Source organism: Varanus komodoensis, unplaced genomic scaffold, assembly GCF_004798865.1.
Source record: "Varanus komodoensis strain SLA01 unplaced genomic scaffold, ASM479886v1 scaffold1, whole genome shotgun sequence".
Classification (NCBI taxonomy): Eukaryota; Metazoa; Chordata; class Lepidosauria; order Squamata; family Varanidae; genus Varanus; species Varanus komodoensis.
Window position 1 is genome coordinate 55,354,586 of NW_025335268.1, and position 27,681 is coordinate 55,382,266.

Genomic DNA, 27,681 nt, shown 5'->3' on the forward strand with positions numbered 1-27,681 from the left:
GCATCATCTTCTGTTCATAGAAACTCAGCACTTAAGAGGTGAGGGATTGATTCTGTGTACGTGAATTTTCAAAGGAACAATGGGATTTAGGTCTTTTGCTCAACTCTGTATGTTTATTTTATAACATTTTTGCTGTGAATAAGAGGATGTGATCTCTCCAGGCACAAATTCACAGTTCCGAGAACTGTAAAACCAAGCATCTGCCAAAATATTTTCTAGATAGAAAAATTGCCCAACAATCTTACAGAAACCTCTGGAAGAGCATGACATTGTGAATGGATTAATGGAAATCATTTCAATTCAATGTAAAGAATTCAAACTTTACATGAATATAAAGTTACTACATAATTAAAAACTAATCCCTATTTCATGATGAATAATCTTTGGACTGTAATAGAAAACGATCTTTAGATAAATTCTTTGTCAAAAAGCATTTTATTAAAAGCATGATTTAAAGAAAAAATGAATTTAAATTTTTAAAAAATCATTGATTTTTATCCACCTCTGTGTACCTAAGCATCACTGTACAAGAAAATTAGGATTTCTATGTTGATGGTCTCCCTCAAATGGATCAGTTAAGAAGGTGTTGAACTGCTTTCTTGTTGTCATGATGTAGAAAGATGCATATAGGAGAGGTTGCTCTTGCCTCTTGGTCCAAAGAAAGTCCATGTTTCCTCTTGGAAGTGTAGGCAGCCATTATCTGCAGGTGGCCAGAATCTACTTTTTTTGGTTCCCTAATTGAGTAAACCAGAGTTGCTCCTTGGCTCTATGGGCTTTTAAGAGTCCTTGAAACACATATGAATGCATATGTGCCCAGAATGCAGTGCTTTGAGAATCCATGCAAAATGACAGTGGCCAGATAGTGATCTCTTGTTTGCAGAGCCATTTCTTCTAAGCAAGAAAAAATGGTGATGGACCTTGGCCCTAAACCCTTATAAAGCAAGGAAGTATCTTAAGTCAGGTGGTAGTGATGGTGGAACTGAACCCTCCTCCCTGATTGCCTCATACTGTTTTGTTTAGGTCAGCCTTCCCCAGCCTTGTGACTTCCAGACAGGCTTGGACTGCAACATGCAGCATTCCCAGTCAATGACCCTGCTAGATGGGAATTCTGGAAGCTGCAGTCCAGAAGGCCAGCAGGTTAGGGAAGGCTGGTTTAGATATTTCTTTCACACTGGAAGGTTAAAAACTAAAAAGCATGGGAATGTTGGGGTGGGAGTCAGCTTTCTTCACCTGCCTGTATTGTATTTTGCCTTAGCTTTATAGGCATTCAGCAGGACCTAGCTTGAGTCTTGAGGCTTGTTGTCTTATTTAGTAGAATGCTGAGCAGGTCCACAGATTTTGCTTTGATTTCCTAGCTGCCATTATTTGCACACACTTTCACTGTCTTTCCCTTACCATCCTCTGGCATGCACTGAAGCCCTGGGAAAGATGCTAGGTGTTGTTTGTTTGTTTGTTTTCCTTTTGTGTGGCTTAATGGAGAAAGTTTTGCAATTTGCTTGTAATGAGAACCCAGATTAGCAGCTGGTGTTGTTACATCCATATTATGGACTGTAGTTTAACTACCAGTTAACCAGAAACAATCCAGAATTCACAATTTAACAACAAAGCATGAGTTTTCTTCCTTGGCTGTCTGTGTTAACTACCAGTAGAAATCTCATCTGCAGCTCAGAAGGGGTTCCTGCTGTTGCTGACCTCTTTCAAAGGAAATAAGATCTCTTGGGCGTGGGTCCACCTTAACAGAGCTGCTGTACAGAGCTGCCAAAAGAATGGGGGCACTCATTCTGGTGAGCTTGTAACTAGATTTGTGGATGTCTGGCCTAACAGGTTTTCTCTCCCACAAGAAAATAACTTGCTGTTTCCAAAATTCCAAGTAATTCAAATTAGCAACTGAAGAATATACATGTATAAGACAATTCCAAAATGTGTGAATATTATTGGTACTAAAATGTCCATACTGACAATCATAGTTTTAAAAATATAGTGGAAATTGTATTCTATCAGGATCTATTGCAAAGACGCACACATTGGACTGATAGCTTGATAGTTATTTGATATTAACATACGAATATAGATTTCAATCCAATCAGTATAATTTCTACATAGAGCAAAGCTTCAGTTGTTGAAAAAATACTTTGGTAGTGGTTATAATATGTTGATACTGCCTCATAAGGATTTTGTTTGGTCTTCATTTCAAAGTGAATTGACCTGATCTGCAACTTTCAGACTAACCTAAGGGCTGGAATACAGTTTTTGCCGTTCTCTGCTCATAAAGTCATCTAGAGTCTTTAGTATTGGATGGCATATAAAAACTATATATATATATCCCAAATACAAATTTTAGAATATATTTAGGAATGAGTATTATACAAAATATTTTATTCAGGAATACTTAAATATGAATTTTCATGATTTTTCAGAATGTTCACTTTAATGTGGAAATGGATGGAACAGTTTTATGAATTGACACATTTATTTATTTATTTTTAAAAGTTTATAAACCAGGCTTCATCCATAAAGGATCCCAAAGCATTTCAGGCAGCATTTAAAAACCCAAATACAGTATTAAAAGCTAGTGAACGTCATTAGAAGACTGACCTTGAAGCATTGGTTACTGATATGCTTCTGGTGCAACCTGCAGAGTACTGTGAGTCATTGAATGTTCAATGTGCAATTCCAGTGCCTCATGAACTTAGACTTAAACACACTTGTTTTTGGAAGAGCATATGAAACAAACAGCCTCTAAGCGTAAGGGAAAATTTATGCCACTGATATCACCACTGCATTAAAACATTTTCTATTAAACTTAAGGGAAAATTCAGGGAAAATATTAAGGAGTAAAAATAGTTAGATCAAAAGATTGGTTAGAAAAAATAAATACAAATGGGGAGATAAAGTCAGTACTGGGAAAGGAGACTATAACTTGCTATAATGTGATTCAGTTGGACTGCTGGACTAGAAGAGTGCATAAGTAAATACAGGGATTAGACAAAATTTGAAGATATGATTATAGAAAAAGAAAAACAAAATATGTGGATGAAAGGGATAGTAAGAAAAATTATATTGTTAGATGAACAGCGGCAATATGATTCACTTAAAGCAACATGGGAAATGGATTTGAGAAAAAAATATATTAGTGAGGAAAATTGGGAAAATATTTGGATAAAGATGATGCCAACGTGTATTTTAGTAAGAATAAAGGAAATTTTCTATAAATTGTATGGAAGTGGTATAGAAGTCCAGTAAAGTTGAATTGTATAGAATAGCTAATGAATACTCCAATTTATGCTGGAGCTGTGGTTGTGAAGTGGGTACATATTTTCATATGTGGTGGAACTATGAATATTTAATGAAATTTTGGAAAGAGGTTTTTAAAGAAGGCAGTAAAATATTAAGTCTAAATATAGATATATGTGCTGAGATTGCATTATTTTCTATGTTTGATAAAAACAATGCAGTTGGAATAATAAATAATTAATAATAAATTTAATAATTGCAGTGAGACTAATTATAGCTAAGAATTAGAAAATAAATATGATTACCAATTGTCAGATTTGTATAGAGAAATGTGGAACATAGCTATTAATGACAAATTAACATGTGATATTAAAATGAGAAATGGGCACATAAAGGAAAGTAAGTTGCATGAGATTTGGGGTAAATTCGTTGTGTAAGTTTTAAAGAAAGGAAAAGGATTTGAGCTCTCAAAAGAATTATTACAGTTTTGGAAGGGGAATGTCCTGAAGTATCTGAAGGTTTTTTTTCTCTTTCATTTGTGACATGTATCCTTGGTCCTGGTGCTGGGGAGCACAGTAGTGTAATAATTATTTTATTGTATGTTAATTTTTATGTTTGTATTTTCAATGTAGACTGTGTGTTTATATTTTTAAAATAAAATAAAAAATGAAACAAACAGCCTCCTGAAGACAAATGATCTGTCAAAACAACTCCAGTATAAGGTTGGATGGAAACATCAAACAGGGATGCATTATCAAAAATATCCCAAACAATGAACATTCCTTGGAGCACAGTTAAATCCATTAATATAAAATGAAAGGAATATGGCTTATGCGCAATTCAGCTTACAGGAAGTTTTCATCAAAACTCAGTGATCAGGTGAGAATGGCAGTAGTTAAAATGCAACCAAGAGTCCAGTGGTAACTCTGAAGGAACTTGAGCAATCCACAGCAGAGATAAGAGAAACTCTCCATGGGAAAACTGTCATCTGGACATTGACAAAATTGGACTTTACATGAAAGAGTGGAAAAAAGGCTATTGCTAAAACAAACCCATATCAAGTAAATTTGGAATTTTCAAATAGACGCGTGGAAGACACAGTAAATATATAGTGAAAGGTTATCTGGTCTGATGAGACGACAGTTGAACTTTTTGGCCCTGCTGCAAAATGTATGGCCCAAAGCCAACAGTGCCCATAGCCTTGAAAACAGCATCCTCATGGTGAAGAGTGGTGGTGGCAGCAGCATGTTGTGGGACACTTCAGGAACTGGTTAGGTTTGAGGCAAGATGAATGGAGCCAAGCACAGGGCAATTCTAAGTTTGACATCCTTTTGGCACCAGGTTAAGATGGTCCTTTCTGCTAGGACCTTTAAAGGCTTACTTGGACATCCAGGTGCTTGAACGGATAAGAAAAGGAATACTTAACAAAATGTGAAGGTAGTTTTTCCTTTTGTGATTGTGGACCCCTTAGGGTCCAAAATTTACTGAGTGAAGCTAGCAAAAGTAACAATTAGACACTGAAGCATCACTCATTTCTTCACTTCTAGGTGATATTGGGAACTATTATTATGGACAGGGCCATCCAATGAAGCCTCACAGGATTCGCATGACACACAACTTGTTGCTGAATTATGGCTTGTACAGAAAAATGGAAATATATGTGAGTATACCTTTACAATTTTGTCAGTGAAGAGTTGGTGACAAGTCAAAATACTATTAAATTTTCTATATTAATTTTCAGAACTTTTCCTAGGGTTTTGCATTTCAACATTTTGCTTTATTGTGGAGAGCACTAAGCACAGTTCTCTTGATGCTCTGTTGTGGAGACTACAAAGGACTGTAGACAAATACATGTGAAAATGTTGCATCAGAGAACCAAAAGTAAAAGGATTTGGAATACACATAATACATATGACAGATAGAAAACATGATGTTGGATATAGTCCTTACATGCCTCATACCTTGTTTGAACCTTTGACAGTAAAATCTCTCAACTGTTTTGAACCCATGGGTGCAGAATGAAAGTGGAATAACCTGAAATCTTTTCCACGAAATCTTTTCCACTATTGTCAATTTAACGTGTTTGATTGTCAAATTTATCTCAAGTGAACAGTTAGAAATACTGCTGCTTTTTATTTTGTATTAGACCCATTTCAGTCCTTTTATTTCTAGCGACCTCACAAAGCTACAGCAGAAGAAATGACCAAATACCACAGTGATGAGTACATCAAATTTCTTCGCTCAATTAGACCTGACAATATGTCTGAATATAGCAAGCAGATGCAAAGATGTAAGTTTCATAATGAACTAAATGCAGTTAAATCCTTTGAGAACCTTTTTTTTTCTAAACTATGGAGATTTATCTAACATTGTATACAAGAAAAACCTAAATATTTCCCACATCCCAATTTCATCCTTGGTATTGCCTTGAATTGCTATGGTAGAGTATTATGGATTGTATATTTTTGTTTTAATATGCAGTTTCCTTTCTGACTGACTTCTTGTGGGTTATTAGCATTCTCAGTTGTTAGTTGCCTGTTGTACTAATTATAACATGCAAGACTTGTTCAAACATAATGCTGCCCTGTTGGCAGGCAGCAGTTTGATAGCTGGAACACTCCATGCTTCATCTGCTTTTTTTCCCCTCAGAATTTTTTTTTAAAGATACAGTATAATTAGTGATGTTACCGCATTTGGTATATTACCATATACACCCTGGCATATTAAAATCACATTTAAGATACAATTTAAAACAAAGTGGTGGTGATATTGATAACATTAATATATTAATTCAACTGCAAGTCAAGGAAAGCCTAGGTGAACAAATGTATTTTCAGAATGTGTTTGAAAGATTCCACTTTTTCTGCCTCCAGAAATTCACAAGGGAGTTTCCTGGACAGGATGGATGCTATTGTCAAAAGGCCACCATTTACATTAGTTGACAGTGAGAATGCTTGACTGATTGACCGTGTTGGCCCATTATTTGACTGATGTACTGACCAGTGTACCAGCCCTTTAAAAATAAATATTATATATTTGGGAACAGTAAACTTGAGGGTTAATGGAATTTGTTTTGTATAGTTAATGTTGGAGAAGATTGTCCTGTGTTTGATGGACTGTTTGAGTTCTGTCAGCTGTCAACAGGAGGCTCTGTAGGTAAGTGAATATACTTTAAAATTGCTTGTGGAGTTACTGCTTTTTTATAGAGCAATAACACTTTTATAGACAAGTTGACAATCAATGGAAAGGAAAGGAATAATTAAAGAGAGATTGAAACTAAAATAAGAAAGTAAGAAAAAAAGCACAGAAATGCATTTGCATTAATAAATTCATAGTTGTTTATACTTCATGGTATGGTGTACCCAAACATAGACTAAGCCATACAGTTAAAATGTAGATAGAGCTGAAAGGTGATAAATAGATTATCATTATTTTCATTTCTATACTGCTCACTGCCGTAGCTTTTTTTAGTCTTTTCTCAAGATATTGCTTGCCTTCACATCACATTATAGTCTACCATCATATGAGCTGTACTTAAAATGTGGGTCATGTTGTGTAAATTGTGCCATACTAATGTGCCATGGCCTGTTAACCTTGAACAACCCACTATGAGAACCCACTACAGTTGTGAACTGTAGGTTTTTTGTGGTTAACAAGCCATCATATCTTCGTGTGGCTGGATTCACACAGCACAACTATCTGGTTCAGTGAAAAACCCCATTCAAACACAACTTAAACTTAGTTATGTTTTTTGAATCCAGTCACTCTTGATTTTTCATGACTACGTTTCATGATTTTAACCACTTTTTTCTGCACAATGCTTCTTTAGCTGGAGCAGTAAAACTAAACAGACAACAGACGGATATGGCTGTTAACTGGGCAGGAGGACTTCATCACGCTAAGAAGTCAGAGGCTTCGGGCTTCTGTTATGTCAATGATATTGTGCTTGCCATTCTTGAACTACTGAAGTAAGTTCATGCTTGTCCTGTTGAAATGATTGGCTTTGGGTTTTGATGGTTAGTTGATCGGAGGTAGCTGGCAATCATTTTTTATTCAAGTTTTCATACTTGGTTTTGGAACTTTAAAGAACAGAATAATGTAAATAATAAAGCACTCTTTATTCCAAATAACTTAATATTTTTTAAAAAAGATGTTAATTGTCTTTTCTAAAGAAGTCTTTCGTATGTGAAAGAAATCAAAAGCAGTCACTTCCAATATTATACTTTACAGTTTTGCAATGTATTACTGAGTTCTGTTACGGTTGCAATGGATAACTGATTTTGATTTGGTAAAGATACTTAGTTTTCTTTCCACATTGGGTAATGGATACAATCCATTCACAGTAGCAACTATAAAAGAAATACTTCTTGATCGCTAGTCTTCAAAGTCTCTTTCTTTTACACAATAAGGATAACCTAGTAAACTTCAGCATACAAGTTAAATAACAATCAGTGCTTGATGAACATCTAACTACTGTGTAGACAAAATACTGATATTCCCTTTAAATTAGCACTTTAGGGGATCAGTCCTTGTACGAGTGCCCATCCTGGATTGAACACATACCAGGTTAAACTTCTGAATGTCTCAGACATAAGGACAATGATAAGGGTAATCCTGGAAGACAATATGGGACTACTCAAGGGAAGTTCAGGATCTGCAAGGAGGTCTGCTTGCAGCAAGACAAACATGAGAGGTTGTGGTGTGGGTTGGCACAAACCCATATTAGGAAACTTTAGGAATTCTGTGGGTCATTCCCCCACCTCCACAAACTGCACTTCTGCTACTCTGCTAAATTTGGCAGCACAGTGGCAAAATAGAATTCTTTTGAATTTCTCCCTTTTTAAACTTCTATCATAGTTGGCTGCTGAATTTCAGCCATGTGGCAGGGCCACATTAGCGGTTGGCATGTGAGTGTTCAGGAAACTTGCATCTTGTCTACACTACTCTAGAAGGAAGTCTAGGCAATCTAAGAAGCACCTGCATGTACTGGAGACCTCCTATGTTGCTGTGTCCTCCCTTGAGTGGGAATCCCTCTTCTGCATGAATGAATTCAATTAACTCAGCAAATACAAATTGTAGTTTCCATATCCAGGATCATCCAAAGTCCTTGTTTAATCAGTCTTCAGAATAAAGATTTAGAAACAAGATTCAAGGACAATATACCGTCGTTTTCGCTCTATAAGACGCGCCTGACCATAAGACGCACCTAGTTTTTAGAGGAGGAAAACAAGAAAAAAAATATTCTGAATCAAATGGGCACATAATCACAGGCACATTCCCCATCACTTCCCCATGGGCTGCACATCTGACAGACTTACTGCACACACATATTCGCTCTAAGACGCACAGACATTTCCCCTTACTTTTGAGGGGGGGAAAAGTGTGTCTTATAGAGCAAAAAATACAGTATACATTGAGCTTCTCTGTCACATCCCATTCTGCTGAATGGTGACGTGCTCGTCTGTGTTGTTCATGGGGTCTTTTAGTATTTTGGTTTCTTACTCAATTTTCCTGGGCACTCTCTGACTCCAGTACTATCAAATTTGGAGCAGGGTTGGGAGGAAATGGGATTGGATGAAACAGCAGATTCCAGCCAGTTACAGTTTGGTAAGAAAATACATGAAGTGCTCAGGCAGGAAAAGCTTTTACTTTCTGCCTTTGGTATATGGTATGATCTCATATGTATCCTAAGGTAACAAACAATTCATTCAGACTGGTAGTGGCAAAAGGTTACTATCTGTCAGAGTCAATGAATCTGACTAAAGTTATCTCTGCTTATCATAGGAATAGTAAGAGAGGCATTGCTGTATCTTATTTGTAGCATTCCAGTGTGTTGCTTACAGAATTCAGGAAGGTTTCCCCTCCTTGTAGCCTTCTAGCTGCACTGGGAGGGTTGTCTTCAGTACTACAAGCATACAGTCAATACTGTAATTTACACATGAGTAGTCCTACCAACCTGTTCTTTTACAATACTGTCACAAGGTGCCTAGTCTAAAATGTCCCCAAATTTCAGCTTCCCACTTTTTTCTTTTTAAAAAGAAATTCTAAAGAGTCACCCTGGATGCTCTATAGGAACAGCTAAGTGGAGTGACTTTATGACTCCAAACAAAGGCCCTGAAAACAACAGAACAAAGCAAGGTTCTGTTCAGATTGTCCTGGTCTCATTTTTGATTCTAAGCTAAAAACTCCTGCAAACTGTTATGCAGAGAAAAGTCAGTGGGGCTGCTATGGTTACTCAGTTTGCATAGTCTTGGGAAAGACTAAAACATAAATTACCTGTTCTTTTTGATAGCTGAAAGTCAACCTTATGCTGATCACAACTCCTTGAGGGAAAATTCCACGCAGAACAAAGGTTTTTTGAATTTTTCATTCTTAGCCTCAGGCATATGCCCCTGGGGTTATAAATTCACCCCAGCAGCAACATTTTATGTGTGTGTTTGTTTCTTTGTTTGTTTTAATTCAGAAAGGGGGAAAATGTAAAAGGAAAACTCTAAAGCAGAGATGGGTAATGTGTGGACCTCTAGATGCTGTTGAAGTACAGCTCCCATTAGCCCTAGCCAGCACAGCCTGAATTGAAGAACATGAGAATTTCTGTCCTGCAGCATCTGCAGAGCCATGTATTCACTTTTCCCTGCTCTAAGGAGCAGACAGATCTTACACATATATGCATTTAGATCTTGACAACTTTAAGTTAAATAAAGCTCATGAAAGAGATATTCTGCCTCCCCCCTCCCAAAAAAAATCTCTTTCCTGCTCCCTGAGCTAAGGAGGGCAGCAGTTGCTACAAATCAGGTAAAGGCCTTGTATGATTCTGGCAGCTATATTTTTGATAGGAGTACAGTTTGTCCTTGGCATGGCCTAGCAGTAGGAATCATACTTAAAATACTAGGCCAACAATAATCTTTTTCTAGCCCTGTTATTTGATTAGGGGTGTAAGCTGGTAAAAAGGATCCTTTTCAGATAATTGTATGTTATTACATTAACATGCTGCCAGTACGGTTATGCTCAGTGACCTTCCTAGTTCTTGGTACTGTGGCATGATATAATACAGTTTTAAGAATTAGGCTGTCTTTAATTATGTGGAGATTGGAAGAGAGATCTACATCTGATTGACGTGAATGATTTTATATTCTTGGTTTAGTCTGAGTAAAAAAGGTACCTCAGGGCTAAGTGTGACACCAGATGTCCTTTGTGCTTTTTAAAGAAAAAAAACTTTCTTATGGTTACTACTTTGCTAAGATGGTTTATTTCTTCTCCAGATACCACCAAAGAGTGTTGTACATTGACATTGATATCCATCACGGTGATGGTGTTGAAGAAGCATTTTATACAACAGATCGTGTTATGACAGTATCATTCCATAAGTATGGTGAATATTTTCCTGGCACAGGAGATTTGAGGGTGAGTTCAGATAGGAGCCTTTCATTTGATTAAGCTGGTATCTTGCAAACATAAATCCTTAAGGCTAACTCTCAAATTAAATTAGTTATTATTTTCTGTCCTAACTTCCCCAAAAGGGCAGTTACAGTTGATCAGAGTGAAATAGCCAAACATTAATTTAATGATGACATCACTGTATCCATGTCCTAGTCTGGTTCCATAGATGGTGTATTTATATGTATGAGCACACAATTGTTTTTTTTTCCAAACGTGTGTACAGCTACTTGCTAAAAACCTCTTTCCTGAGCCCATTTGACTATTACGTCACTAGCATAGTACAGATAAGCACTGTCTGGTACCTTCTATTGGGTATAGAGCTACCCATGCAGTAGTGGTTTGCAAGAAGGGAGAACAGAAATTTGCATTCTTGGACAAGGAAATACAACATGTTGAGTGTGTGCAGGGAGTGTGGGTGGGGGGAGGATGGGGACCTGTATTTGGCAAAAGCAGCCCAGCCACAGACCATGTTGCTGTTTAGCAGTATATTTATGTTGTCTGCCACACTGTGCTCACTATGTTCATCTGACACATACCACCACGTTAAGATTAAGGACTGGTACCTTGATTTGACATCCCAGTCACATCTGTAATTGATACCATTACTGAGAATATCAGTGCTTCTGTCAGTCCTGCAAGCGTTTTTAAAAATGGTAACCTTAACAGAAAAAGCAGTAGAAACAATTCCTCAGACTTTGTATTAAGGCTGTGGTCCTATGTACATTTACCTAGGAAAAGTCCCATTGAACTTTACAGGAATGACTTCAGAGAAGATGTGATAGGGTTGCAATGTAAGCATACAAATAAGAATGCCTGTATTTCTAGGTTCTTGTGGTAGAATACCATTCAGTATAACCCTCGACCAAAGATTATTTTTGTTGTCTGAGACATGCAGAGTCTGAGATCACAGGATCCCTAGATATACTTGTTTTCTAGGGAAGAAGAACAACCTTGCCAATTCACCAATGGCTTGAGAAATATTAGAGGTGCACTATTTTGCTAAGTCTAGGTATGCCTGGTATACCCTTTATGACAGTTAGACAGTATTTTCTGACATTAACTAGATATGTTGTTAAATCTTTTAGGCCAGTAATGGTCTAAATGCCTATCTTAGCCTAGCTCTTGGGAGTAATAAACATTTCTGTACTTGTTGGCTGTGGAAGCCATTTTTTCTAGCCTTACTAAAGTCAATTGCTCCCCACACATTAGATTACAAGTCTCATAATTCCCAGTCAGCATGTCCATTGGCTAAGCCAATACTTAATCAATGTTTGGCTATACTGACCTGAAATAATAGGAGTTGTATTCCAATCTGTTTGTGGAAGGCTTTTCTTTTTAATAGAAATTATATATATATTGGCTTAGAATCATAGTCTGTTTTATCCTGACTGGCCACAAGATGGTACTGTTCCCTCATGCTAAACATGAGTGAAATAAATTTCTTTTAAAAAGCAGAAGCATTGACCTTAAGTTATTCTTTCACCCGTGAAGAACATTTAAGTATTCACTTCTTATTAAATCTAGACTCCTGAAATCCCCAGTCATTTGTCCAGAGAGCAAAGTCCGCTACATTTAACATTAATGCCTTAGTAAAAGCTAACATCAATACATTTTCACAAGTTCAGATGCTTTAATTTTAATTTCTGTTTTGTTAATTTTGAGCATAGCTGGCTTAGGCTTCCTATACTGATCCGGTTTTTGTGTATGTTATCTACTTGGTTGGGACTGTATATTTAATTAGGTTGTACCTAGATCAACATTGCATAAGATTCTCTGGACAACACCACTTTGGAAGTCTCCAAGAAACAAAACAAAAACTAGACTGCCTAATCAAGCGTTTTTAAAAGTTTTCCTATAGTACTATACATTGATGCCATTTTGTTTCTTCCAGAGCACATTAACATGGAACTTAAAGTTTTATAACAAGTCATATCATTGGTCACACATAAAATAGCAGGAAAGAGGCAGGAAATCTTCAACAAGTCATTTGGAAAGGCTTGGAGAACCTGATGTAGCTCCCAAATCAGCTAATGAATCAAAGGAGTCCATGCTTTTGGATGTTTTGATTTCTAGAATAGTGTTACATATTCAAATACATTGTGCAATTTTGCTTCTTCCAGGGCAGTGAAAAGAGGTTCATAAAAAAATAATTTCACTTTTGAGTTCCTCCATAAGAGACTTAGCATTGTATAATTTACTGCTCTGCAAAAATCGTGCTTACATGAAGAGAGAAGACTGCTGCAGGGCACTTTTGTGTCCCCTTCCCTTGTCCCCCTAGCACACTCACGTGACACAGTGCTTGTGGACAGGCTGCTTGTTTAGGTGCAACAAACCAACCGTTTCTGTTTTGGAAATAAGAGAACATGAAGTTCATATTTGTGCTGACATAAGACTTTTTAAGGAATTTCTTTAGCTATTATACAGCTGAATTGTAGATCATCTATTTCAATTGTACATCTTGAATGTTGAAAGGTGGACAAAGAAGAATAATCTTTGTGTTTCACTCAGTGAATTGTGGCACATTTCTTGTAGATATAGCATGTGACTTTATGGATCTGACAGAGCAGACCCATGGCATTACTCCCCATACCCAGGTAATTGGTTGTCTTTTAAAATTCATCTCCCAGTATGTGTCTCTTTTATACAATCCCCACTCCTGGTGAGAGAGGCTATTTATCCCCTACAATGATTCCAAACCACATTCTCCTGAGATTGAATGAAGACATAAAATTCAAATTATGCTTTTGGGTCTAATTCTTCTGTATCGTCACATGCCTATCCTCCTGGTTCTCTGGACATGCTACTTCAATGTGTTGATTTCTTCTGTTGCACTGATCACATGCTTCATCTGAAGATTTTAAGCTGGAATAGCCAATTTATCTGACACTCTATGTATAATATATTGATATTAATTCCTGTGAATAATTTTTTATGCCTGGGGTACCATCTGTAGTATTTCACAACACATTTGGTCCAGAGATAAGCATTAACTGTCAGGCTGTTTTTCTTTATCCTTTTGATATCAAGGTGTTTCTCTTGTATTCATCATTTCTTTATAGGACATAGGTGCCGGAAAAGGCAAATATTATGCTGTTAACTTTCCAATGAGAGACGGAATAGATGATGAATCATATGGACAGATATTTAAACCAGTAAGTAGATTTTGAAAGCCATTTTGAAAGCTGATATGGTGAGGTTCAGTAGAAGATTTAATATCCGTTCTCCTTCTTCCCAGATTATATCCAAAGTCATGGAAATGTATCAGCCTAGTGCTGTGGTACTGCAGTGTGGGGCAGATTCATTGTCTGGTGACAGGTTGGGATGTTTTAACCTTACTGTCAAAGGTGAGAGCAAAACTTTTCTGAAGATTCACAACTATGCATGTGTTCACATCATTATTAAATAGTTATTTGATTGAAAAAAAAAAAAGCATGTGACCTTTAGTTGTCTTTCAGGAATCCTAACAGTATCCATTAGAACAGGGTGGTGAAGAACCCCAGATGTATTCCTCCATTTCATTGCATAGTTTCTAATTATCATGTGATGGCTTACCATGGCTATGGATTTCTTTAACTAACTCAATACATTAATTGTTCCTTATTCTTTTTGTCTCCCATTCAGAAGAATCTTTTCTTTATTGCTTTGAATCCCTTGTTTTTCCCCTTTCATCTAAGTTTCAAAGTGCTATCTTCCCTGCTCAAGCAAGCAATACAAGATCAAGGGAGTGCTTATATATATGAGCCATCACAGATAGAACTTTTATACCACCTGCTGTAGCATCAAATGTTCTTTAGTGAAGATGGGTCATATATTCTGACACTTGCATGGACAGTGGTGGTGAAGAACAGATACACCTTGTTTTGTGTATCATGCAACTGAAAGAACATTCCAAAAAGAAAAATCTCTGTAGAAACTTTTATATGTAATGGTCTGATTTTGTGTTATCTTAAAGATCTTTAGATCTTGGTTGCCAGATCTCATATGGGAAAAAAATCCAGTGATGTACAACTATATATTAATCAGCTCTAAATCATGGCTTAATATGGGACACAGGAGATTTCGAGTATTTTTTTTTTACAACTGCATCATTGATTTATGAGGCACAGTCATTTCATTTGTAAATTACAGTATTACTATATCCAGTGTGGTTAAATTGTGTGTTCTTCTGTTTGATTTGTACATGTGCAAGAAAACTCATAAATAGAGAACAGAAAATGAAGTCAAACTTGGAGATGTTCTGTTCCTCATCCCATCTAGTTGGCATTGTTTAGTTTCTGCATGGCTTGAAAACTGTTTACTGTTATTTTAGAGATATGATTCATATCTAAAAGTCTTCTTTGTGTAGTTTTCAGGCAACTTTTATGAATTTATAGAACTGCATGTCTCTTATACATTTGTTTATGTATTCACAATTTATGGCAGGCCATGCGAAATGTGTAGAAGTTGTGAAGACTTTCAATTTACCTCTTCTTATGCTTGGAGGAGGTGGATATACCATACGTAATGTTGCGCGATGTTGGACCTATGAAACTGCTGTTGCCCTAGATTGTGAAATTCCTAATGGTAAGTATTCTGGGAAATAACTGGTCTTATACCAAAGATGACTAAGTTGATTCATGTTCCAAGCAATGACGTAAACAACCTATACTTTTTTCTTTTAGTTATCTGAATCTCTTCTACGATGTGTTCGCATTTGTAAGATATGCAAATGAATCATTTAACCCCTGGAACCTTCCCTACATTGTTCAGGGCTGAATGTTGGTACCTGAAACTATGAACAACGACTATTTATAGCATAATTACTGCAACCCACTGCAGCTCACTTAAGTATTGACAAGCTGTAGCACTTGCAGGCCTCATGTTGACTCTTCAAGCTGCACCCATGGCTTGTTGTGTCATCTGAATCCAGGGAGATGGAGATAGTTTGAGGATTAAACAGCTATTAGTGTTATTTAATTATTGTTTAACCCTCAAAAAATTCCTGCTGCCTGGTTTGAAAGAGACAACAAACCATACCAACCTTCATTGGGGCTTAAATATTTAAAATGGCTGCATTCACATGTGATAACCCATGTTTAATAAACCATGGTGGGCTACAGTGATTATGTAAACCAACCCAGCATCTGATTATTGTCAGTTTGAAATATATAACCTTTAAGTATTGGATATTAAACAGGAAGCATAGATTTAATTAAATGTGGGTTTATAGCTGATTTAATATAGTTGAAGGGTTGAATCCATCATAATCTGATTTAAGAGTAGATCCATTTATATCAGTGGATTTACACTAGGATTGGATGCAACCCAAAGAGAAGTTATTTTGAGAGGGTTCTACCCTTAAAGGAGGCACATAAATATTTTCAAATAAATATAAATTAAACTAAATATTAAAGCAAAATGATTATGAAGAAAGAAAATGTGGCACAGTCTTAAAGTAAGGTCCAGAATATCTGTTCTTAAGAGAACAAGTTAGGAAATATCCCACTTTCATGGTTATAACACCTTTCAGCTTTTCTTTTCTTTTTAACATTGTTTGAGTGCTGTCACAGGATGAACTTTGTTAATTAGGTCCATAAATATGAATTTGTTCTTCATCTACATTAAGTAACATGGAGGAAAATAAAAAATGTTTTCAGTGATGTCAGATATGACAATAGTGATGATATGAAGCTCTGTAATGGAACCCAGCAATAAAGCTGTCTAAGAAGCTATTACATCTCCATTTTGTTTCACCAGAATTGCCATACAATGACTACTTCGAATATTTTGGACCAGATTTCAAACTGCATATTAGCCCATCAAATATGACAAACCAGAATACCCCAGAATATATGGAGAAGATTAAGTAAGTAACAATATCCTGCTTTTACTTTGGATAATATCTATAACTTTGCAAAGGTCTGAATCTTTGCAACTGTTTGTTTAGACAAGTCCTAATATTTTCTTTCATGCATTAGGTAAAGGGAGAGCTAATTTGGTCCTGAGAACAGCAGTAGGAGCTACTCATTAAAAAAGAAACAGGGTCAATTGATCAGTTCATTCTTTATCACTATTACAAGTATTTTATAGTGGAATAAATTTCACTTTTCTTTTTCAAACTGATTTTTTTTTACAGTTTAAAATAGATGGTGCACCTGACTCATACTTTCTCCTATGTATTTTATTTGGGTACTGTGACCTGTTAGCAGAAGAACTAGTCTTGTTCTTGTGTAATCAGGAAGAGGACTAGGCGACTGCACAGTTTTGCATGAAAGGAAGTTAAAGTTAGGCTACTACAAACATGCATGGGGAAGAGAGTGACATAGTATTAAGCAATTGCCCTTGGATTATTTGCCTTGTAGACAGCGTTTATTTGAGAATTTGCGCATGTTGCCTCATGCTCCTGGTGTGCAGATGCAAGCTATTCCTGAAGATGCTGTTCATGAAGATAGTGGTGATGAAGATGGTGAAGATCCAGACAAACGTATTTCAAGTAAGAAGGGGCTGATGTTGGAAGACAAAATGTATAATCTAAGCAATGTGGTAAAAATGTCCCTGAAATTACATGCTTTATGAATTCAGGATGATTATGGTGGTTTATTAGATTTATATCCTGCTTTTTTCTTATGAACTCAAACTGGCTTACATCAGTCTCCTCCTCCTGCTTTCAGTCCTATCCCCACAACAAGAACCTTGTAAGTTAGGTTGGGCTGAGAGTCTGTGACTGGCCCAAAGTCACCCAGTTGGCTCCATGGCTGAGTGGGGACTAGAACCCAGGTCTCCTGAGTCCCAGCCCTGATCTCTTACTTGGATACAGTTTATTTATTAAAATTGTTACTAGTTGTGGTTATTTACTAGCTGCTTTCCTTTCCTATATAATTGTCACTGAACTTTTTTGATCCTAACAAAATACTTCTTGTTGTTGTTGTTAGTCACGAAGTCGTGTCCGACCCATCGCGACCCCATGGACAACATTCCTCTAGGCCTTCCTGTCCTCCACCATCTCCCTGAGTCCACTTAAGCTCACGCCTACTGCTTCAGTGACTCCATCCAGCCACCTCATCCTCTGCCATCCCCTTCTTCTTTTGCCATCTATTGTTCCCAGCATTAGACTCTTCTCCAGGGAGTCCTTCCTTCTCATTAGGTGGCCAAAGTATTTGAGTTTCATCTTCAGTATCTGGCCTTCTAAAGAGCAGTCAGGGTTGATCTCCTCAAGGACTGACCAGTTTGATTACCTTGCAGTCCAAGGGACTCGCAGGAGTCTCCTCCAGCACCACAATTCAAAGGCCTCAATCCTTTTGCGCTCAGCCTTCCTTATGGTCCAGCTTTCACAGCCATACATTGCAACTGGGAAAACCATAACCTTGACTATACGCACTTCTGTTGGCAGGGTGATGTCTCTGCTTTTTAGTATGCTGTCTAGATTTGCCATAGCTTTCCTCCCCAAGAGCAAGCGTCTTTTAATTTCTTGGCTGAAGTCCCTGTCTGTGGTGATCTTGGAGCCCAGGAAAATAAAATCTGTCACTACCTCCATTTCTTCCCCATCTATTTGCCAGGAAGTGAGAGGACTGGATGCCATGATCTTAGTTTTCTTAATGTTGAGTTTCATGCCAACTTTTGCGCTTTCCTCCTTCACCCACATCAAGAGGCTCTTTAGTTCCTCTTCACTTTCTGCCATGAGAGGGGTATCATCTGCATATCTGAGGTTGTTGATATTTCTTCCAGCATATTGAATGTGGCACTTTTACTGCATCGTCTTTTAGGATTTTGAATAGCTCAGCTGGAATACTGTCACCTCCACTAGCTTTGTTGCTACTCAGTCTTCCTAAGGCCCATTTGACTTCACATTCCAGGATGTCCGGCTTGAGGTCAGTGACCACCCCATCGTGGTTATCAGAGACGTTAAGCTCTTTCTTGTATACTTCTTCTGTGTAATCTTGCAACCTCTTCTTAATCTCTTCTGCCTCTGTTAGGTCCCTGCCATTTTGGTCCTTTATCATGCCCATCTTTGCATGAAATGTTCCCTTCATATCTCCAATTTTCTTGAAGAGATCTCTGGTCCTCCCTATTCTATTGTTTTCTTCTATTTCTTTGCACTGTTCATTTAAGAAGGCATTCTTATCTCTTCTAGCTATGCTCTGGAATTCTGCATTCAATTGGGTGTATCTTTCTCTTTCTCCCTTGCCTTTCGCTTCCCTTCTTTCCTCAGCTATTTGTAAAGCTTCCTCAGACAGCCATTTTGCTTTCTTGCACTTCTTTTTCTTTGGGATGGCTTTAGTTGCTGCCTCTTGTACAGTGTTGTGAACCTCCGTCCATAGTTCTTCAGGCACTCTGTCTATCAGATCTAATTCCTTAAATCTATTTGTCACCTCTACTGGATATTCATCAGGGATATGATTTAGGTCATACCTGAGTTGCCTAGTGCTTTTCCCTGCTTTCTTCAACTTAAGCCTAATTTTGCAACCAGAAGCTCCTGATCTGAGCCACAGTCAGCTCCTGGTCTAGTTTTTACTGACTGTATAGAGCTTCTCCATCTTTGGCTGCAGAACACTTAGTCAATCTGATTTCTGTGTAGACCATCTGGTGATGTCCATGTGTAGAGTCGTCTCTTGGGTTGTTGGAAAAGAGTGTTTGCTATGACCATTGTATTCTCTTGACAAAATTCTACCAGCCTGTGCCCTGCTTCATTTTGTACTCCAAAACTTGCCTGTTATTCCGGTTATCTTTTGGCTTCCTACTTTAGCATTTCAATCCCCCATGATGATCAGGACATCATTTTTGGGTGTTAATTCTAGAAGGTTTTGTAGACCTTCATAGAACTGGTCAACTTCAGCCTTTTCAGCACCAGTGGTTGGGGCATAGGCTTGGACTATTGTGATGTTGAATGGTTTGCCTTGGATTCGAACTGAGATCATTCTGTCATTTTGGAGATTGTATCCCAGTACTGCTTTTCCTACTCTTTTATTGACTATGAAGACTACTCCATTTCTTCTGAGGGATTCTTGCCCACAGTAGTATACCTGATGGTCATCTGAATTAAATTCACCCATTCCTGTCCATTTTAGTTCACTGATTCCTAAGATGTCGATGTTCAGTCTTGTCATCTCGTTTGACCACATCCAGCTTGCCTTGATTCATGGATCTTACATTCCAGGTTCCTATGGAGTATAGATCTTTGCAGCATCGGACTCTCCTTTCACCACCAGATACATCTGCAACTGAGTGTCCTTTCGGCTTTGACCCAGTCGCTTCATTCTTTCTGGCGCTACCAGTACTAGCCCTCTGCTGTTATTGGACACCTTCCAACCTGAGGGGCTCATCTTCCGGCGTCGTATCTTTTTGCCTTTTGGTACTGTCCATGGGGTTTTCATGGCAAAGATACTGGAGTGGGTTACCATTTCCTTCTCCAGTGGATCACGTTTTGTCAGAGTTCTCTGCTATGGCCTGTCCGTCTTGGGTGACCCTGCACAGCATAGCTCATAGCTTCATTGAGCTATGCAGGCCCCTTCGCCACGACAAGGCATTGATCCATGAAGGAGAACAAAATATTAGGGTTCATTTATTTCTGGTTGGTCATTTTGTGCACTATTTGTATTATTGGCGGCATTCTGTTCCATCGTTTTTTAATCACTGCAGTAGTTGGCCTCCTGACTGTTCCTCTCTTGGAATATAGACTAATGCATGTTGACCCAGTTTAGTAAAATTACAGGAAGTGTATGAGCAATTAGAATATACTTGTTGGCTTTAGAATTCTATTGATGGCAAATGGCAACTGCTATTTTGGCCCTTGCAACCTCTTTGGCTGTGAATTATTTTATTATATTGATAGGCTGCCCTATAGCCCAAAGGGATCTCTGGGCAGCTTACAATAAAAACAGGAACAGACAAAAATAGGAACAATAAAACAATAAAGTAGAAATATAACATCTGATATTCACAACATTGAACATAATAAACAAGTAGCGATAAATTAACAGAATAAAAACCAAACTTGCTACTAAAAAAGCCTTTATGTGGCACTGAAAGGCAAGCATTGATGCTACCACCTGAGCTTCCTTAGAGGAGGGCATTGCACAAGTGGGGTGCAGTCATGGAGAAGGCTCTTCTCATTGCCATTTTGCCTCTCGTTTCACTGAGGATGGCTCTGGGAGAAGGACTTCCAATGATGATCTCAGTGGTCTGGTAGGGATATGTGGAGATAGGCATTCCACCAGATATCCCAGCCCCAAGCTGTTTAGGGCTTTGTATATTAATGTCAATATCAGCAGACCTGATTCATTCTAGAGATGCTTCTTCCATTTCAAGTCCAAACTGGTAACTGAATGCTATTTCTGCTATTTTTCTTGGTGAATTATAAAAGTGCATTACAGAAAGGATGTTGATGTTGAAAACTGTAGCCTCATTTACCACTTACCAAATCACAGAATATCTTACTGAAGACATTTGTTTGTTTGTTTGGAATTTTTGTATGCCATCCCATTCGCATAAACCTTGGGACAGCTTCCAACATATAAATAAATACCTTTACAAATACATATATATAAGATCTGGAGACATCCTGGCTTAATAATTTAAAACCAATAAATAAAATCAGCATTTATTAAAATAATGTTTAAATAAAAAGGTCTTGCCCTGGTGCCGAAAAACAAATAATGACAGTGCCAGGCAGACCTCTCTGGAGAGCGCATTCCATAAGTGGGGTGCCACCGCAGAGAAAGCCCTCCTCCGGGTACTCGCCCTCCTAATATCTTTCACAGAGGGTTCCCGGAGAAGGGCCTCTGCCGCCGATCTCAAGGGGCGGGAGGGCAAATGTGGATGCAGGCGTTCTTTTAGATTTCCATGTCCCAAGCTATTAAGGGCTTTATAGGTGACAACCAGCACCTTGAATTGGGCCTGGACTTCGATGGAGAGCCAGTGAAGCTGATAGAGGACTGGGGTTATATGAGAACAACGCCCAGTCCCCGTCAGCAACCTTGCAGCTCTGTTTTGCACCATCTGAAGTATCCGGACTGTCTTCAGGGGCAGCCCCACATAGAGTGTGTTGCAGAAGTCCAGTCAGGAAGTAACCAGTGCATGTGTCACTGTTGCCAGACAATCGTTCTCCAGGTAGGGATGCAGCTGATGGATCAGCCGAAGCTGAAGGAAAGTGCTCCTCGCCACAGCAGTCCAAGCTGCGGACCCTGTCCTTGGCACTGCTGTCAAGTAGAGGGTCTTATGGACGCAGCAATCACAATAGGTTTTCTTTAGAGCTGCATGGTTGGAGAACTTATGACAGGACACTCATGTATCTTGTGTAGATTCCCAGTGGTAAAAGAATTTTAATGCACAGAAAGGAGATCCTGGGGAAAAAACCTCTGTTCTCACCTTACCATTTTAATTCTAGTTCGTGCATCTGATAAGCGGATTGCTTGTGATGAAGAATTTTCTGACTCTGAAGATGAAGGAGAAGGTGGACGCAGAAATGTTGCAGATCATAAGAAAGGAGCAAAGAAAGCCCGATTAGAAGAAGACAAAAAAGAGACAGAAGACAAAAAAGCAGGTAAGAGGTCAATGACTAAACTGAATTTTTTTCCCTGTTACCTTTTAGACTACAATCCTAAAACTTCCATGTGACAATATGTTACAAGTATCTGAAATAATTCGGCTTTGCTTCTGACTAAATATGGTTGAAAGCCATACACAACCTGTGACATAAGTCACATGTTGGCACACAACTCTCTTCCTACATTTGCAGAAATAGCTAGGATGTTAAGTACCTCTCAGACTATGTAATCCATGTTGGTTTCCTTTTGTTGCAGTCACAAGTTGTATATTCCTAGGTTAGGTTGTTAGCATATATTTTCATCTCTTCTAGAATATTCCTTTAATCTGTGTAATTCTCATTCTTTATTTGAAAGAATCACAAGGTATAAACCTCACAGAGGTGTAACATGCACTATCATTGTAATTTGTTAACATTTAAGTCAACATTGTCATTTGAGAAAAAAAATAAGCTGCAGTCCTAATTCACACTTACTGGCAAATTGGTTCCATTAAACTCAGAGTGGCTTTATTCTGTGTAGTCACGTGTAGGATTGCACTGTTTATGTTGGCTGGTGAACCTGTGCCCCCCTGCACTGATGATTTTGGACTTAAACTCCCATCAGTGCCAGTCAAGCAAGACCAGTAGTCATGAATGATGGAAGCTGGAGTTCAACATCTGGAGAGTCACAAGTTCCCTAGTTTATGTAAAACTGCCACCATTACTTCTAGATATTAAAGAGGAAGACAAATCCAAGGATAGCAGTGGTGAAAAGGCAGATACCAAAGGGTAAGTAAATTCTGGCTCTCCTATCATGTATCTCTGCTTGACAATGTTAATCTACTTGGAAATGTTCGTTGTGCACCTACTCTCCATTATGGATGACAATAGATGTGTATCAATAGCTATTTTTAAAAACAGTGATATAAACGTGCAACACCTATCATCTTGAATGAGAAAAGAACAAGATTGAATTGTGACTCATGCTAATGATTGGCTTTCCCCCCTCTGAACAGCGCAAAGTCAGAACAGCTCAGCAATCCTTGAAATTAAAGCCTCACATCAAGTAAAGGACACAATACTAAATTGAGAAAAAATGCTAAAAGGAGCTTTTCATATGGGAAGAGACTTGATTTTCATTTTGTACAATTTGGCATGGAACGTATTTATTTTAGAAACAACTGTGTTTCAGTTTTTGGCAAGTTGTATTGTGAATTTCCTAATTATGATTTAAAAATTTGTTCCACCAGGCTCTAAAACGATAGTATTTAAAATGGTTGTGAGTTATTATGTTGAATGTCTAAACTGATCTATTAAAATTCACCTTCCCTGAGCTGATTTTACCCCTTTTTGTAATTATATCTTTATTAAAAAATGTACTTGCCTGTCTGTCTATCATTGCCCAGTAAATTTCACACTAGTAAGACTGTTTATGAAGAAATCTGATTGCATTTGGACAGTCCACAAAGAATACTCCGTGAATACTTTATTAATGAAGCAGATGATGAGCATTGAACTGAATGGTTGCTGTGTTTGAGTAGGGATTAACCTTTGGTCCTTCTAGAGAAATAATTGAACTTCAGTAATATTCAGTGGTAACAGAAGCAAGTAACTTAAAAGTATCCTGAAAAATATTGACATCATTAGATTTTTGGTATTTTGAGACAGGAAATGTCTTTCTCTTGCCAAGTTTGCTCCTGTCCTGTGCATTCCTCAGTTGCAGTAGATAGATCAGGCCTGCGTAATATATGGCTCTCCAAGAAGAACACATCTTACCAGCTACCCTGTTTCAGCCAAATATTTGCAGTTCTAAGCTGACAGGCAAATAAGGTATCTTGATCTTGGCTTGTCAGCTGTGTTAGGTTTCCTGACTCGTAGCCTAAGAAGCTTGTGGGTCATCTTGTCTTCCATCAAGTCCATTGCAGCATTTCTCTCTCACCCCAAATCCAAATGTTTTCCTAATCTGAAAACTTTATAGAAACTCCAGGGGGTTCAGAAATGGGACAGGGAGGTTGCTAACATGGGCTGACTAGAACATTTCCATCTGGGCCCAAATCAAAGTGCTGGTATTAGCATTCAATGACCAAAATGGTTTGGTGCCAGATTACCTAAAACATTATCTCCTATACACGTCAGCTTAGACCCTGATATGAGCTTCCAGTGGTCTTTCTTTGGGAGACCCCTCGAAAGGAAGTGAGGTGGGTGGCAACTAAGAGTGTCTTTTCTGCTGGGGCACCCTGGTTGTGGAGTGACCTTCCTGAGATGCTCACCTTGTACCAACTGCTCTTCTCAGTACTAAATAAATACCTTTGTATTTTTGCAGGTATTGCAGTTTGTTTTAAATCTGGATTGTATTTTACACCTCTGCATGTGATGGGATTCTGTTTATAGTGTAGTTTTAAACTTTCTAATTTTTATCCTGTATTTTATGGTTTTAGTTGTGAACAGTCCAGAAAGCTTCAGCTGTTGGGTGGTACAGAAATGTAATAAATAAATACAAGAAAATAATGCTTCTGCAGTGGTGTGAGCTCATGAGAGGTAACTATTCATATGTAGGAAACAAACTTATCAAGAAAAGACAATTACATAATTTTGTGCCATTTTAAGCAATCTTACTATGATTCTTGGGTCATGCCACCTTTAGCTTTTGCAAGTCATGTGTACCTTTCTTCCCTTTCTGATCTAGAATAAATATAGTGCTTAAAAGAGAAAGGGGTGGGTGGGTTTGTAGTGTAGATGAAAATTGATTTTAAAACGAATTCTGCCTTCCCCTATCCTTACTGATATGTATGCTTGAGAAAGACAGGAGACAGATTGCCTTCAGCCTTATATGCCTCTATGCAATTATCTCCTTCTTCACACACACTGCACCCTTCTTCCCTCAGAGATGTATTTCTTTAAAGGTGGGAATGAAATAATCAGCAGTGACTCAAGGCTGAACTACGTCAGCCTCAGTGTTGATCTTTCTGCTGCTGCTTGAAGGGCACAGGCTGGCATTCCAGTCAGTATCTTAACAAGATGTTTCTGATGGCAAAGGGTGCCAAATACTTGCAGCACTGATGGTTTTTGCAATGACAACAAGCACTTGGTAACCTACAAAAAGATACTCCACTTAGCATCTTGAAACACATTTATTGCTTTAAAATTTCCATTGCAAATTTCTGCCTTCAGATCATAATCCTGTTTGGGAGATCAAAGCACTAATCAAAGTATTAGTATCTCTGGACAAAGAAGTAGAGATGATGCCTCATTGCATTAGCTAGTCTCTTTTAAAAATGGGCAGCTTTTGAAGTGCTTTTTTACCGATGAAGCAACAATGATGGGAAAAAGTCATAGAAGGCAGTTCTTAACTTGTCAGTGCCCTTTAGAACAAAGAACAGGATATTTTGAGCAGAAATTCCTATTTGGATTGCAAACAGTCTTATTCTTTTGAGGGCATGGGACACTCATTCCTTAGCCATAAAAGGAAAGCATTCAAATACTGCATTTGGATCCAGAGCTTCTGCAATTCACAGAAAGATCTGTATTTGTCTGATTCCCTTACCACCTGCACCCTGGAATTTGCTTTAGAGCCCCCTTTGGGTAGACTCCAATGGGGTGCTTACACCCTTAACTGATTTTCTTCCATCCTGCCAATTTCATTGTGCAAGTGTCTCTCACTGTTAGCACAACAGCTAGATAGTGCTGCTAGGGCAACCTGAAACAAGAAGAAATGCTTGTTTCTAGAAGAAGGCAGGTCAGTAGGGAGCTCACATAAGGGAGCTCTGCTGTCCTGCCTTCTTCCAGAAATGAGTGTTTCCTTTAGGGCTTCCTTTAGAAAGCACCAATTCTTCCATGTGTAGACAGTGGCTCCTTCATTTGCACTACAGTTGGACCTATTACTTGCAGAAAGGAATTGGCAGGAGTTTAAGTGCCCCATTGGATTCTGCTCTTTGAAATCATAGGGGTTGCAGCAAAACAGCAATAAAAACCAGATGTGTCTCCCCTTTAGCTAGCCATTAAAGTGAAGAGTGGCTTTTAGTTCCTGGAAGAGCCTCTTTGAACCAAGGCCATTATTTGGGATCTTATAATTTAATGAATAAGAAAATAAAATTGAGGTTAATAGTTAATCTATTACTCAAGGCCAGTATGCCCTTCAAGTGTTTTAGACTTCCAGCCTCTTTCAGCACCATTCAGATGGTCAGGATTTCTGGGAGTTGTGGTCCAAAACATGGAGATAATTGAATTTAGAAAGTGTGCTCTAGACCAAGGGATGGCAACCTGTGGTGACACCTGTATAAGGCCCACTACAGGTGCTCCCCAATTCCCCTTCCTTTGCTGAGGTGGCAAGATTATCTGGGGAAAAGGATGGGTGGAAACAGTTTCCTTTGCATGGTCTCTTTCCCAGCAGTCACGTTACCTGCAGTTTGGTGGCCTGTTGGAAATATTGAGCTAGGAAAGAGAGCACATGGGTACCTGGTTTGGGACACTTGCAATTTATGGTTCTGCACATCTCAAGACTCCCACATTGGAAAAGGCTGACATAGAGTATAGCACAGAATGACTTGAGATGCATTTTTGGTACTGCTTAAAGGGCACAATGCAGAGATTCTTTTAGCATGTGCATTGGATGAAACAGGGAGATGGTATGCAAATAGAGTGCTCCTGAAAATCCGTATAGTTCTGACAAGGACCAGAAAATCATTGTGCACCCAAATACACAAAGGTAAGTTTGTTTCCCACTCACCTCCCCCATCAAGAAGATTAGTATGAAAATTGCAGCTAACCTGCTTCTGTGTGAAAGTGGATGCTCTCAGAAGCCTGGAGCAAGTGAACAAAGCCGCACAGTACAGAGAAAGGCAAATCAACCAAAACTTCAACAAAATTATTGTATGCAACTAATTTCTGCCTTCAGTTACAGTGTGAAGCAAAGCAGCTAATGTTCAAAGTTGTCCTGTTTCCATGCATGAGGCATTCCACCTTGGAACCTCCAGGTAGTCTCCTACATTTGCTTAAGCACAACTGAATGCTTTACAATGAATAACTCTCAAATGGTGGCATGGCTTGTATCATTGTAAATTAGATGTAAATGCAAAATCCAAGGTGTTCAGTATGTATTGATGTTTCAGAACTTAGCCCTGTATCCGAAGTTGTGGAGAAAAGCAGAAAGCCCAGTTTCTCGGGCCACCTGGTCCTCCAGCTGGGCTGTCCCTGCTCTACATGCTGCCTCTGATTCAGGAGAAAACAGATATAATGGCTGGTAACCACTGATAGCCTTATTCTCCTTTAACTCATTTAATCCTTTAAAACTCATCCAATTTGATGCCCGTTGCCATACCTGTGGTGCTGAATTCCATCATTTTAACTACTTTGTCAAACTACAATAAGCTTTACAGGCAGCTGTACTGCAAGGAGAAGATAGTACACAATCTTGCTGTGTCCATTTTGTAGTTATTGGTATTCCTATGTATCTCAGTAAAAGTAATGTTTTTCCTCCATGAAGTTCAGGGAGTAAAGGTGAATTCATAGTC

The 27,681-nt window shown here is 38.3% G+C and overlaps 1 protein-coding gene across 2 annotated transcripts in view; it reads left to right on the top strand.

The window, feature by feature from the left end:
- The window catches only part of HDAC2 (histone deacetylase 2), a 33,467-nt gene extending 8,788 nt beyond the window's left edge, over positions 1–24,679 (top strand). The window contains exons 2-14 of one of the 2 annotated variants that reach the window (XM_044426158.1): positions 4,782–4,894; positions 5,407–5,524; positions 6,316–6,390; positions 7,064–7,202; positions 10,494–10,635; positions 13,731–13,823; positions 13,907–14,015; positions 15,094–15,234; positions 16,408–16,516; positions 17,013–17,143; positions 22,034–22,189; positions 22,903–22,960; positions 23,188–24,679. In XM_044426158.1, the coding sequence (XP_044282093.1) occupies positions 4,782–4,894; positions 5,407–5,524; positions 6,316–6,390; positions 7,064–7,202; positions 10,494–10,635; positions 13,731–13,823; positions 13,907–14,015; positions 15,094–15,234; positions 16,408–16,516; positions 17,013–17,143; positions 22,034–22,189; positions 22,903–22,960; positions 23,188–23,218 (1,415 nt within the window). In that variant the 3' untranslated portion in view covers positions 23,219–24,679. Of the gene's footprint in view, positions 1–4,781; positions 4,895–5,406; positions 5,525–6,315; positions 6,391–7,063; positions 7,203–10,493; positions 10,636–13,730; positions 13,824–13,906; positions 14,016–15,093; positions 15,235–16,407; positions 16,517–17,012; positions 17,144–22,033; positions 22,190–22,796; positions 22,961–23,187 lie in introns of those variants that run through there. The other variant, XM_044426167.1, reaches the window with a different exon arrangement.
- Positions 24,680–27,681: the final 3,002 nt, after the last annotated feature.